The 14,662-nt window shown below is 37.0% G+C and overlaps 1 protein-coding gene across 1 annotated transcript in view; it reads right to left on the bottom strand.

The window, feature by feature from the left end:
• The window catches only part of LOC150079257 (dnaJ homolog subfamily C member 11), a 247,344-nt gene that overhangs the window by 179,555 nt on the left and 53,127 nt on the right, over nt 1-14,662 (bottom strand). The window contains exon 4 of the mRNA XM_090384090.1: nt 3,859-3,960. Coding sequence (XP_090240216.1) covers nt 3,859-3,960 — 102 coding nt within the window. The remainder of the gene's footprint in view (nt 1-3,858; nt 3,961-14,662) is intronic.

Raw genomic sequence — 14,662 nt, 5'->3', positions numbered from 1 at the left:
CATTTTTATAGCCTGTGGATAATATTCCTCTGATTTTTGCTTATTAGAATTGCTGTTTAACAGAATCAAAATTCAATTCACAAACGTGATCACAATAACCAGCACTTACTGTAAATATTTTACAGCACCAACATAAAAAAATAATAAAATAAATAAATGCTGGCTCATTCGGATTATTTACGCTCTATTGTACATTGAATACTAAATAGTGTTTATACTGTTTTCATACTGATTCAGAACAATGGTGGCAGAATTATGTTATGGACCATGTGATACAGTTATGTTACAAAATCACATTTGTATTATTATAAATTTATAGCTTACAGACTTAATAAAAACTTCTAACAAAACTTATAATATTATTTATGCTACTATAAAATTAGAGAATAAAAATAGTTTATCCTGATTTACTGAACAATGGCTGCACAGTACACTCTCACTTTTTAAGTAATTACAAATGCACAATTAAAAAAAAATTACACCTACTACATCAGATAAACAAAAAAAGTAACTGACCTACTAATTTTAAACAAACAGATAGCAGAAATCAATAATTTTTAGGAAATATAAAAGTTTAGTTAGCAGAATTCAAAATTTGGTTCTTATTGTCATTTGCACATGAATTGTTTGTAAGGAAAAGATTGAGTGGTAAGTGTGGAGGTGAGGATTGTCTAGTATCTCACCCAACACCACCAAATACGGAGGATGCGGAAAGGTCAGGGTATGACCACCACATATCCCGGAGCAATATGGCCTTAGTTGCTAATGCTCCTAAAAACCAAATAACAAACAAATAAACAATCTAGTATCCCAGTAGGAAAATGACCATGTTATGTAACAGAAAATGCCTCAACACAGAATCTTCCAACCAATTCATTTCAAAGAAACAAAAAATCTTAGCAGTATGTAGACAATACTCTGTCAACAATTTAGAATCTACATTAAGAATCCACCTTGGTATGCCTTTGTTAAAAGTCATACCAATCTTTGTAAAGATACAGCCCACAGTAATCATAAACAAAGGACTAAAGGTTTAACCTCACAAACCTGTATAATACTAGTCATTGCCATGCAAAGTACTAGGGGCCAAGTTTGGTTTTTAAGTCACCATGGTAATCTAACTCTTGGATTTGCTGAGCCATGTTATAATTCATATTCAAATATGATTTATAATCATCTTTGTTAATATAAAGAATATTACAAGTAATATTCTTTATATTAACAAGTAATATTCTTTATATTGTACAAGTAATGTACAATGTATATATTTCTGTTCTAATTTGATTTATAGCCTGGGAAAATGATTAGTCATGTTTCTGCACTTTCTGAATAAATACATCTTGCTTGCTTGCATTCATTCATTCATTCATCAATACATTCAATAAAGAATCTAAAATAAAATTTTTGGGTTGATATCATCTCTAACATGACCATAAAGCCAAGCCATGATAGCCAAAAGTCTACTCCTGCTGCTGGATAGGGCCAAAGTATCTGCAAGATGAATTCAAAACACAGATGTGTTCAATTTGTCTTGGAAATGCTTTCATGCAGTCTTGGGGGTGATCTGACTGCATCCTCATGTTGAAAAACAGAGTGAATTATGAGGAATGTGGGTAATTTCGGAACGTGATATCTAGATCGTCATGAGTTAAAAATGCTATATTAGCATGGGTCTGAATTTAAATGGCTGTGGAGGCTGTCTGAATTTTGATAAATGACTACAGAGTTTTCAATGGTAAAAATAATGAAACAGTAAAAAAAAAAATAAGTGTATGCAAACATGTACTTAACATGTATGAATAAACATTTTACTAGGTATTATATATGTCTGTTTATTTTTTAATTATTTTTATTATATTTTACCATTGGTAATTCCATAGCCATTTTTTTAAAATTCAAACTACCACAGGTCCATGACCATTTAGAAATCAGATTCGTGTTGATATAACATTTTTTACTCAGAATGATCTCAGGAATCACATCCTGAGATCATTCTGAGTAAAGATCTGTGTTGTGCATTCCTCATTTATTCCACAATGTGAAAGCTATTTGTTTAATTGGAAGATTAATCTTCCATACACCACTTGGCTGCATGTATACTCAATACATTATTCACAGGTTTGACCTACATTTGTTAATAAGAAGCCACCCATCACCTGATAAGAGACCATTAATTCTTAAAAAAGCTGCATGTCAACAATGGTGCCCTAAGTTTTAGACCGAGTCACCTTTTATGGTGATATTATTTATATAAAATGATATTGGCAATTTCACTGATAACTGTGTTGTTTCTGATGTGCACACAAACCCAAGTCTTCACAGCTGAAAGTCTGCTTCTGTCACTGACAGATCCAAAGCACATCCAAGACAGAAAGTGAATGCAAATGCATAGTTTCAAATCATAAGTTACATTTAGTTATTAAATGTGTTGCTTCCACAAGGCAGGAATTCAAAAAACCATGATGAAATCATCTAACATAAAGAAATACAAATTCAAACTAACCACTATTAACTAAACCCAAAGATGCTCCAGTGTAGATAAACAAAATGTGGCTATATACAAGATTTATTACTACAGTCCATTCCGGTTATTTGTGACACATCAGGACTAGTGCATTTTGGCCCGATTAAGCGGCTGCCCCAATTATCCGAAGTTTCACGTAAATAGTTAAAAATACAATGTACCCCCCCCCTACAATTGGTTCACTGTACAATCAAATCACGTTACGACGAACTTAACATAGTAAAGTACCGTTCACTATACTATGTGCAGTAAGTGCCGGTCATTGTGATCATGTTTGTGAATTGAATTTTAATTCTATTAAACAGCGATTCTAATTAGAGAAAATAGGAGGAATATTATCCACAGGCTATAAAAGCAAAGATATATTAAGCACAAATTTACCCTTTATTACCTTACCAATTAAAAAATTAAATGATATGTGAAAATCGGAAGAATATACGTGATAATCGGAATAATTAATACGTACTGTAATATGTACATACGAACTAGTTGACATTTCTATTCACTGACATTTGTGAGTGGGGGTTAAAATTAAAAACAGTAAAAAGATAAGCAATCAATAACAAAGAACACAGCACACACAAATTGCAATACACGCAAGTGAGAACGGAGTAACGAGTTACAAAGCTTTAAAAATAGGAATGAAGAGAAGATCTGAAAATTAATTTTTTTATGATTGAAGATTTCATGGAAGTGTAAACACATTTCACCACAATAACCCACAGAATTCCAGCTGTCGGTATTATCACAAATTCAGTAAGTATCGAGTTTACTGTCCGTTTATGATAGATTTCATTAACAGAAAAGCCCAATAAACAGGTGACTGCTAATTGTTTTTATTATTTTATGGTTGTGGCCTCCAGAATTTCGACCGAACCACGTGGTACCGTCGGAGACAATCGTAGGGTAATCTCCAGTGCTGCGGTCTCCTGCCCCAATTAAACAGAATGCTCTCCCAATTAAGCGAAGTAAACCCTGGCTATCTTCTCGATTGGTTTCTGTTTTTTAAGATTTGTCCCAAATAAACGGCTGCCCCGATTAACCGGTGGCCCAAATAACCGGAATCCACTGTATTTTTAAGAAAATAAAACTTATTACAAAATAACTTCAAACACTATCACAATTTAGATTGTTTATAAATGGATATAAAAAATACACAAATCTAAATATTATATATCCAAAAAGTGTTACAACACAACTCATTTCACTAACCCTATTAATCTATTGTAATGAAATTTATTCTATTTTTATATTCTATTCACTTTTGAGCTTCAGTTATAGGTTTCTCATTTTGTTTTGAGATAAAATAAAAGAAAAAGCTGCTAAATGCTGACCTTTGGATTAGTTCTCTGTTGAAGCCTTCGCTCTTCCCTTTCTCTTGATAACCTTTCATATTCCTCTCTTATTTCTTGTGGAGTTTTTGTTCTTTGAACAATCTACAATTTTAGAAAATGCCCTTGAAGCTACTTTAAAAAAAAACTGGTTACAATATTTTTCTTTTAAAAAAACTCTGCCTTAAAAACAGACTGAATAAAAACAGAATATATATACAAACAAACATGTAGTACACCCTCCAAAATCCAGCAAACCAGGACCCTGCTAGATCTTGGAATATGTTAGAATGTTATGAAAATGTATTATACTATGAAATAAAAAACATTAAATGTAATACTAAATTTTAGTGCACTTATCACTTATGTGAAATAAAAGTTATTGAAATTTTTCTGTGTCATATAGTGGCATTGGAAATTCTAACTAGAGCTTGTTGAGAGTCTGAAGAGCTATTGAGTGTGCTCTATGGATATTTAAAAGACCCCTACTGATGTCTGACACACTAATCATCCTGATGGAAGGTGATGGTAAGGGAAAATAGTGGCTCCTTGTCACCTTTATGGATGTGAATCTTGTAAAGGGTTCAGGCATGAAGAAGCTGTTAATCATTAACTAGGTGATTTTTTGATGATGACTCCTAACTATCACCCTAAGCATGCCTTTGGACTACAAAATGCATGAGTAATGAGTAAAAGTGAATGAGACTGAGCCATATGAAATTAGTGATGTCATAATTACAGATTGTTTATTATAAAATACTTTGAGCATAAAGGCAAGTAAGGCTCCCAGAGTTGATGGCATATACCCTGTAGTTTTCAGGGAGAATGCAAAGGAATGTATTGAACCACTGAGGTTAATTATGAGGGCATCTTTGAACTCAGCAGTGATTCCTTTGGATTGGAGAAGTGCCAATGTATTGACAATACATAAAAGTAGTTCTAAGAGTGAAGTTGGTAGCTACAGACTGATCTGACTACAGTGGTAGGAAAAATCTTAGAGGCAATAATTAAGAGTGCAATCCAGGGAAATTTTGATAGCTATGGCATTCTAAAGGACACACAACACGGCTTTGTTAAGGGACAATCGTGTTTAGCTAACTTAGTTAGTTAGTTAAACATTAGTAGGCTATTTTGACGCAGTTACTCATGAGCTCGATTTAGGGAACAATTTTGATACAGTTTATTTGGATTTTCCTCTAGAGAGGATATTAGACCTGGAAAAGGAATTAGAAAATGTGAATTAGAATATCATCAGCTTGGCTGAAACAAGAAGAAATGAATCAAGTTTATCAAGTGGAAATCTAATGTACACCAATTGAAACAGTGAAAAGAGCAAAGGTGGAGCAGACTTTTTGGGCCATAAAGATATAAAACACAACATATTGGAATTCAAAAGTACATCAAGAAGGGTGCCAAGATTACTACTCAGGATTTCTAAGAGGTATACACTAAAGGTTATAATAATACAGGCACCAACATCGAGCCATGATGATGATGAGGAGGTTGAAGAAATGTACACTGAAATTGAGACTTCTAGATGAACAGAAAACTCACTACACCATCATTATGGGAAACTTAAATGATAAGGTTGGAAAGAGACAAAACAGCACAGAAAGAGAAACTATAGGAAATTTTGAAATTGGTGAAAGAAATGAAAGAGGTGAAAGACTTGAGGAATTTGCAGAATCTCAATGAATGTCAGTAATGAACACTTTTTTCAAGAAAAGGGTGAACAGAAAGCAGACATAGAAAAACCCAAATGGATTAACAACTAATGAAATTGACTTCATCCTCACTAACAGAAGAAATATTATGATGTTACCATCCTGAACAAGGTAAATGTTGGAAGTGATCACAGAATGGTAATATGCACACTAATTATTATTATTAGCCATATAGTGCAAAGAAGCCTGAGGCTTATGCTGCACCAGCCAAAAAAAAAAAAAAAAAAAAAAATTTTCAGGACTCTGTGTGTGCCAAGCCCATACTCACCAGATGTGAGCCCCTGGAGTTTGATATAAATGTAAGAAAACAAAGGAAAAAGCTGACTCCAGTAAATAACACAAAGGGATAAGGAAATGGTTATCCCCTTGTATAAGGCAATGATCGGGCCACACCATGAGTACTGTATACAGGTCTGGAGGCCTCATTTTAAGAAGGATGTAGATCTGTTGGAACGAGTACAGAGAAAGGCAACAAGATTAGTGAATGCAACAAAGGGTTGCTCTTACAAAGAAAGACTTTAATTTTGCAAATTAAATGCTAGGCACCAGCGAGGTAATCTGACTGAGGTGTATAAAGCCTTGAATTGTTTGAACATGCTCGATACTGATGGGATTCGTCCTCTTGCTCAGAATAATCGCCTGAGAGGGCATAAATTCAAATTGAGGAAAGACGGTTGTAGGATAGATGTGCAGAAGTTTGCCTTTAGCCAGCGGGTGGTTGATTGCTAGAACAAACTTCCATCTGTCATTGTAGAAGCTGATAGCTTAAACAGATTTGAGGCGGAACTAGACAAAAATTTGGAGCGAGTGGATGGGTGAAATGAGAAAGGTGTTTGTGGTTTTTTTTTTTTTTTTTGGCTGATGCTATATAAGCTTGCTTTCTTACATCATGTGCCCTTGCTAATGCTAATAGTCTATGAGATAACAGAAGAGGAAAAAAGGCAGTATATACTGGAACTTAAGAAAACGTTTGAACTTCTGCAGACCTTTCAGAACCAAGATATCAATGAGGAATACAACTTTCTGAAAGTGATAAAGCCTGAGAAACCTGTAGGTAAAAAGAAATCCAAAGAAGAAAAAATACCTGATTAGTAAAGAAAGACTTATCGTGATGAACCGAAGAAGACAAATGAACAGCAAGATAAATACCGACAAGGACAAAATTGAGTATACTGAGTTATGCAAAGCCATTAGAAAGAGACTCAGAGAGGACATAAGAAGATTTAACACAAGGAAAGTAGAACAAGCATTAAGGGAAAACAAAGGACTTAAATTAGCAGTCACGAGCAGTAATACAGAAAGACAAATGATACTGAATCTGAAGAACAGTGATGGTGTACTTATATCAGAGTAGGCATAATTAAAATAGCAGAAGACTATTATAAAGTATAATGAAGGCACGAGGGAATGATGACAGCAGTGGGGAAGATGGATCACAAATTTGCAACACATACAACATACCCAATATCCTACCTGATGAGATAGAACATGCATTGAAGAAAATGAAGAATCAAAATGTCCCGGGTGAAGATGAAGTTACTGTAGAGTTGTTAAAATTGGGAAACAGAAACTGGCAAGACTGTTCACAAAATACATTAGGAAAGGTGTGACCCCTAAGGAGTGGAATAATGCAATCATAATTTTGCTGCATAAGAAAGGAGACAAATCAGAAATTGGCAATTATACACCAATTAGCTTGTTGTCCCATATCTACAAGTTGTTCACAAGGGTCATCACTAACACATTAGAAAGAATACTTGTTGAGAATCAACAGAAAGACCAAGCTGGCTTTAGGACAGGATTCATGTAATATCAAGACTAATGGAGAAAGCAAATGGATATAAAATGCCATTATGCCTGGCATTTGTGGATTATGGAAAGGCATTTGACTCCATACAGCATAAGGCAATGTTTCAGGCACTGGAAAGACAAGGCATAGACACACCCATACATCACGATTTTGAAGAAAATATACGTGAACGCTACCTCCTTTATTAGACTAGACAAAGACAGCAGCAAATTTAAAATTGAGAAAGGAGTTTGACAAGGAGACACAATATCTCCGAACTTGTTTACTGGTGCCTGTGAGAAAGTTTTCAGAAGATAGGACTAGTCACAGAAAGGAGTCAATGTGAATGAAGAGTACCTAAACCGCTTACAATTTGTAAATGTCATTGTGATCATAAGCCACAATCCCAAAGAATTAGAGGAAAACCTTAATCAGTTATGCACCAGAGTCAGTAAGGATTTCGGACTAAAGTTGAATATGGATAAAACAAAATTTTAGGGCATTGGTCAATTTGTAGTCATTAATGACAAATAAAAAATGTAGATATCGATTATAATACAGGGTTGTTAAAATTAAAGTATACTTATGTAGAGGGATATTTCTCTTCAATACGAGCCTTACAACTCGCTCCGCATTGTAAGGCTCGTATTGAAGAGAAATTTGGACAACAGGTACAATAAAGAAAGCGCTCGTCATTTATTGGAAAAAAAAATTTGTCACTGTATGGCACGTAACTATCTTAGTTACGATTATGCAAATAACTTACGTTATTTGAATAATCATAAGTTACTGCCACAGCACCACTACTCGGCTGTACTGTACTGTATAAAAGCTAAGCAGTCTCTTCAAAATCATACAGATGTTTGCCTGCACTACAGCAGCAATGCCAAAAATGTTGCAGGAAAAGGTGCTATTAGTGAAGCTGTACTATCAGAACAACAACAACCATGCAGCTATCAGAGATTACTAGCGTCAGAAACGCATAAGGCATGGACCTATGACTGTCTGTGCTGTCCGCAAAATGATTGCGAAATTTGAAACAACAGGACATCTTGGTGTTCAATCAAGTAGAGGTCGAAAACGAGTGGACTCCTCTCGTGTTGAAGATGTGGCTATGGCTGTCTTGCATTTATCAAGTCAATCTCCATGTGGTAGCGCAAGTGTGCCAGCTGTTTCTCGTGAAGTGGACATGCCGTATTCCACTGTAAGGCTAGTAATGCATCAGGTGTTGCGGTACTATCCTTACAAGATGCACATGCTACAGCAGCTAAAACATGGTGATGCAGATATTCGTTTTACATACACACTTCAGTTTCTGGCACAAATGACAGGGGATATCACTTCGCCATGGAACATCCTTTGGAGTGATGAAGCACACTTCTGCTTAAATGGACAAGTGAATACGCACAACTGTCGCATTTGGGTAACAGAAAACTCTTGATTTATCCGAGAGGTCCCACTGCATTCTCCAAAAGTGACAGTGTGGTGTGGATTTACGGCCACATTCATGATTGGGCCATATTTTTTTTGAACAGGCAACACCAACTGAATCCCCCATCTGTTCCATCACTGCACAGCGATACTATGAAATGTTGGAAAATTTCGCAATAGCAGAGATGAAACAACATTGGTGTCTTCAGGATACCATATTCATGTAAGATGGCGCACCACCCGACATCCACTATTGTTTCCCGAGATTACTAAGGCAACAATTTACAGATGAACGGGTCACAGCCGTTGTTTCCAGACATCTTGGCCACCCCGATCAACGGACCTCACTCCATGCGACTTCTGGTTGTGGGGTTTTTTGAAGAACCAGGTGTATCAGGAAGGATGTCAAATTCTGGCAGAACTGAAGGATAACATTAGACGTCATGTGCTGGTTATTCCTGTTGACATGTTACGTTCTGCTGTAGAAAATGCTGTTCTTAAAATGGAAACTGTTGTTGACAAAATGGAGGATACATTGAACAATTGTAGCACTGTTCGAATGATTTGTATTGCCACAGTGCCATATAGTGCCAAATTTTGTAACTAATTTTTTCTTTACAATAAATGGCAAGTGCATTCTTTATTGTACCTGTTGGCCAAATTTTTCTTCAGTATGAGCCTTAGAACTCGCTCCAGAGCCCTCTACATATGGATACTTTAATTTTAACAAAACTGTATATAGGAGAGGGAGAATATATATGATATATAGGAGAGGGCACTCTCGTCGCAGAAGAGAACAGTCGGTGGATTTTTGGCTGCTGTAAAGGGATAAGTATTTTTAATTTTTACCGTATTCTTCGTTAATTAATATAGTACATTGTGTTTTACAGAGATTAAATAGGTTTAATAGTGTTCATTAGCTTCTTATTTTGAATTTAACCAGTGATTTTTGGAAGTTATGACGGCCAGTGTTGGGGCCAATATTGTTGAACTAGCCGCCATATTGTAATCGATAAGAAATAGGGTAACGTATATATCTCGAACTGATATCGTAAAGTATAAAGTAAACCCAGATAGCATAATACAGAGCACTGTATTAGGAATCTGTTATCTTATTATAGTATTATCAATTAATCAAAAATATTATTAATCTTATTAAATTTCATTGTTAATTAAATTGTATTTAAACGGAAATCATGACCCAGACTAGAGCTGCGAAGCAAAGTTCACAGACTAGCGATAGAGCTGTGACTCGGGGGAGAAACAAAGGGAGTGATTCTCCAACGCATCACAGTCTCAAAAAGTATCCAAAATGTGAAATGTTTGCCAACCTTTCTAAAACAGGATATGATCTAGCCTAGAAGGATGGCTTCTGTGTGTGTGTGTGCTAGGTGTCTAGAGTATCAAGAAATTAGGCGCCAACTCAGCGTTCTGATGGGCATCCACGAGAGCTTGAAGTGTAGGGTTAATGCCCTCGAGGAAATTAATATGAGGTGCACATCAAGCTCTCCGCTGCCCAGCTCAACAGCAGAGCTCATCCTGTGCATCAAGCAACACAGAGCCAATCTACAAGGCAGAATGCACTGGTCTCAACTAGTTATTGTTGGTCACTCTATTGTCAGGGAGACGTGGAATATACTATGCAAGAAGGATAGGTGGAACAGGACCAGGGGTATGTCTGCCCAGGGGCAAAAGCTGATGATGTCGTAGAGCAGATATCATCTTTTAAGAGCACAAAAGGTGATATTGTTATACACGTTCGAACTAATGACATTAAGAGTAAGAGATCTGCAGATTTACTCAACAAGTACAGGTCAATGTTGAAAGAAAGTCACGAGTTAGGGTTGAATGTGAAAGCGTCTGTAATTCTGCCTAGACACGATAGGAGGGAGTACGTGATAAGAGCCTTGTCAATCAATTCGGCCTTGGAGGGAATGTGCAAGGCTCAAGGAGTAGAATTTTTTTTCAGCCTGGTCTGTGCTTGTTGACAGGAGAGACTGCTTGTACAGGGATGGAGTACACTTAAATAGAAAGGGTGCAAGAATATTTGCTGATGCTATCAAGGCAGTGTTAGTTGGGTTGGAAAACTGCTAGCTTAGGGGGATACACAGAATAAAAGGTTAACAGTGGCCGCAGGCTGATGCAAAAGTGATTCTTGCACTGCTTCTATTAGAATGAGCAGCAGCCTGGAATGCAAGGTAATAGAGATGTCCAGGACTGCTGGGAGTCATAATGTAACAAGTAAATACATGGGCTGTGTTAGGGTATCTAAGAGTAGGAACAGGTGCATGTATACCAATGCTAGGAGTACAGTTAATAAATTTGATGAGCTTGAAGTGCTAGTCAAGACATCAAAGGCAGATATCATTAAGATATCAGAGACATGATGTCACACAGATATAAGGAATGCAGAACTGGAATTTGGGGAGTACAATGTATACAGAAAGGATAGACAGGACAGGAAGGGAGAAGAGGTTATGCTGTTAGTTAAGAAACACAAAATCTAAGGAAATGCATCAAATTGATGTTGGTGGACAATGCAATGTTGAGTCTGTTTGGTGTGACATATGCACAAGTTTTGCAAATTACAGTTTCTGGAGACTAGGCACCTGCGAGGTGAACTGATTGAGGTGTACAAAGCCTTGAATAGTTTGAGCATGCTCAATGCAGATGGGACTCTTCCTTTTGCTCAGAATAATCGCCTGAGAGGGCATAAATTGAAATTGAGGAAAGACGGTTGTAGGATTAATGTGCGGAAGTTTGCCTTTAGCCAGCGGGTGGTTGATTGATGGAACAAACTTCCATCTGTCGTTGTAGAAGTTGATAGCTTAAATAAATTCAAGGCAGAACTTGACAAACATTTGGAGCGAGTGGATGGGGGAAATAAGGGTTTTTTTTTTGGCTGATGCTATATAAGCTTGCTTTCTTGCATCATGTGCTTTTTTGCTAATGCTCATGCTAATACTGGGAAAGGAAAATTGAGGTGTGTGTGTGTTATAGGCTTAATGAATCTGATGAGTATAATGAGCAATTCTGCAAAGAAATAGAGGGGGCCAGTAAATCAGAATGTCTTATAATGAGGGATTTTAGTTTTCCAGATATCAACTAGAACTTGTGGGTTGGTCACTCACACACTAGCAAGACTTTTGTGGATTTATTGGATGACTGTTTTCTACAGAAACATGTTCGAGAGGCAACCAGAGGGAATAATACTCTTGATCTGATTATCAGCAATGATTATTCATGCATTAAGAATTTGCGGATAAAGGAACCACTGGATGACAGTGATCACAATGTACTGATGTGGGAATTACTTTAAGATGTAATGACCATCAAGGGTAAAGGGAAGGGCTTTTGTTTTCATAAAGGTAACTACAGGGGTCTCAGACATTTTTTAAATTCTGTACAGTGCGATCAACAGTTGATGTTACCAATGTTGAATTCTAAATGGGAAGCATTCAGGGACTTAATTTTGGAAGCTACTAGGTTTTTCATTCCAACTAAGAAATACTGTTCAAGGTTTAGGCCTAAATGGATGTCAGATGAATTAATGAGGCTCGTGTCAGAGAAGAAAAATGTATGGGATGCATATAAAGTATCAGGTGATACTTTATATCAGTTGACACAAAAGCCTATGGTAGATGTAAACTAGTCTGTAATCAAGTCACATAGGAGGTAACACCGGCAAAGGGAAATTACAAGAAATCTTTGGCAAAGGATGCAAAGAAAAACATCAAGAGTTCTTTACATATGAAAACTCTAGAAGGAAAGGGATGAATCAGATTGGACCACTTAACACAGATGAGTTGACTATTGATGATCATGCTCAGATAGCTGATAAAGTGAATGAGTATTTTGCATCTACATTCACACACGAGGAGTTATTCAATGAGGGGTGTGCCAGAAGTTTATCAAACTCTAACAGGGAGCTAAGTGATTTTGTAACAACTGAGAGCAAAGTGGAGGAGAAATTGTTGAAGTTAAACATAAAAAAGGCGGCACCTGGGGTGGATGGATGGAATCTATCCAGTTATATTAAAGGAGGTGGCAAAGGAAGTAAGCAAACCCTTAGCCATAATTATGAGAGCTTCCCTGGACTCAGGGGAGGTACCCATGGACTGGAGGTGTGCATATGTATCACCAATACATAAATGGGGTTCAAAAGGTGAAACAAGTAACTATAGACCTGTTAGTTTAACTTGTGTTACAGGGAAAATAATGGAATCACTGGTGAAAGAAGTATTTCAGGATCACCTAGAAAAGGCTGCAGTAATAGTTAAGACACATCACGGGTTTGTTATAGGGAGGTCTTGTCTGACCAATTTGATTGGATACTATGATGTGGTCACAAAGGAACTGAATGCCAAAAATAATTTTAATATCATATACTTTGATTTCAGGAAAGCTTTTGATACTGTTGCACATGGAAGACTGCTGAACAAATTGGAGAGATATGGCATTAAGGATAAGTTGCTACAATGGATAAAGGGTTGGTTTAGTGGGAGATGACAGAGTGGTAATCAATAGACACTGTTCTTCGTGGACAAATGTTATTAGTGAAGTTCCCCAGGGTTCAGTGTTAGGCCCATTGTTGTTTTGTATATTTATCAATGATATTGATGAAGCTATATCAGGTTTAATGTCCAAGTTTGCAGATGATACAAAGGTTGGCAGGGTTGTTAATGACAGTAAAGACAGTATGCTACTCCAACTGAATCTAAATAAGGGCAAATGGGCTGAGAAGTGGCAACTGAAGTTTAACATTGACAAATGAAAAGTACTGCATGTGGGTAGCAATAAAAGAGAAATGTACCAACAGTGTGGTACTACACTCAGTGAAGTGGAAAGTGAAAAAGACCTGGGGGTAATTGTGCATTTAAATATGAAGTTCGCTGAGCAGTGCAGACAGGCTGCCAGGGCAGGTCATGGAGTCTTATCAATGATATATAGGAATTTTGTCAGCAGGGACAGGGAGGTGATTATCCCGTTATACAAGGCAATGGTCAGGCCACAACTAGAGTACTGTGTCCAGGTCTGAAGGCCCCATTTTAGGAAGGATGTAGAGTTGCTAGAACAAGTACAAAGAAGGGCAACAAGATTGGCGAGGGAAACAAAAGAGTGCTCTTACCAAGAAAGGCTTAAGTTATGCAAATTGCAGTGCCTGGAGTGTAGGCACCTGCAAGGTGATCTGATTGAGGTGTATAAGGCCTTGAATGGGTTGAGCAAGCTGAGCACTGATGGGATTCTTCCTCTTGCTCAGTTTAGGAAAGTCAGTTGTAGAATAGATGTGCGAAAATTTGCCTTTAGCCAGCAGGTAGTTGATTGGTAGAACAGACTTCCATCTTTTGTTGTGGAAGTTGATAGCGTAAATAAATTTAAGGCTGAGCAGGTTGTTATTGTTATTTGGTTTTTAGGAGCATTAGCAACTAAGGCCATATTGCTCCATGGATATGCGGTGGCCATTCCCTGACCTTTCCGCATCCTCTGTATTTGGTGGATCACGGGCTCGAACCCTGGTCTAATCACGAAGCATGTGCTACGCACTGCTGCTCCTGCCCACCTGGCTACGGAGGAGCCGGCTGAGCTGGACAGGCATTTGGAATGAATGGAGGGGTGAAATAGGAGGGTTTTTTTTTTTTTTTTTTTGACTGATGCTACATAAGCTTGCTTTCTTGCATCGTATGCCTCTACTAATGCTAATGCTAAAAGTAATGGTGAACAAGTATGCCACAGGAAGGGATATAATCATTGAAGGAGTAAAAATTGAAAAGGTGGATTCATATACTTATCTTGGACATGTCATTAGCTGTAACAATGATAAATGGTTGGATGTCAAGAGAAGAATAAATTTCAGATGGATAGC

The sequence above is a fragment of the Mastigoproctus giganteus genome, chromosome 10 (assembly GCF_048544385.1).
Source record: "Mastigoproctus giganteus isolate SK-2022 chromosome 10, ASM4854438v1, whole genome shotgun sequence".
Taxonomy (NCBI): domain Eukaryota; kingdom Metazoa; phylum Arthropoda; class Arachnida; order Uropygi; family Thelyphonidae; genus Mastigoproctus; species Mastigoproctus giganteus.
This window is presented reverse-complemented; position numbering and strand designations above follow the sequence as displayed.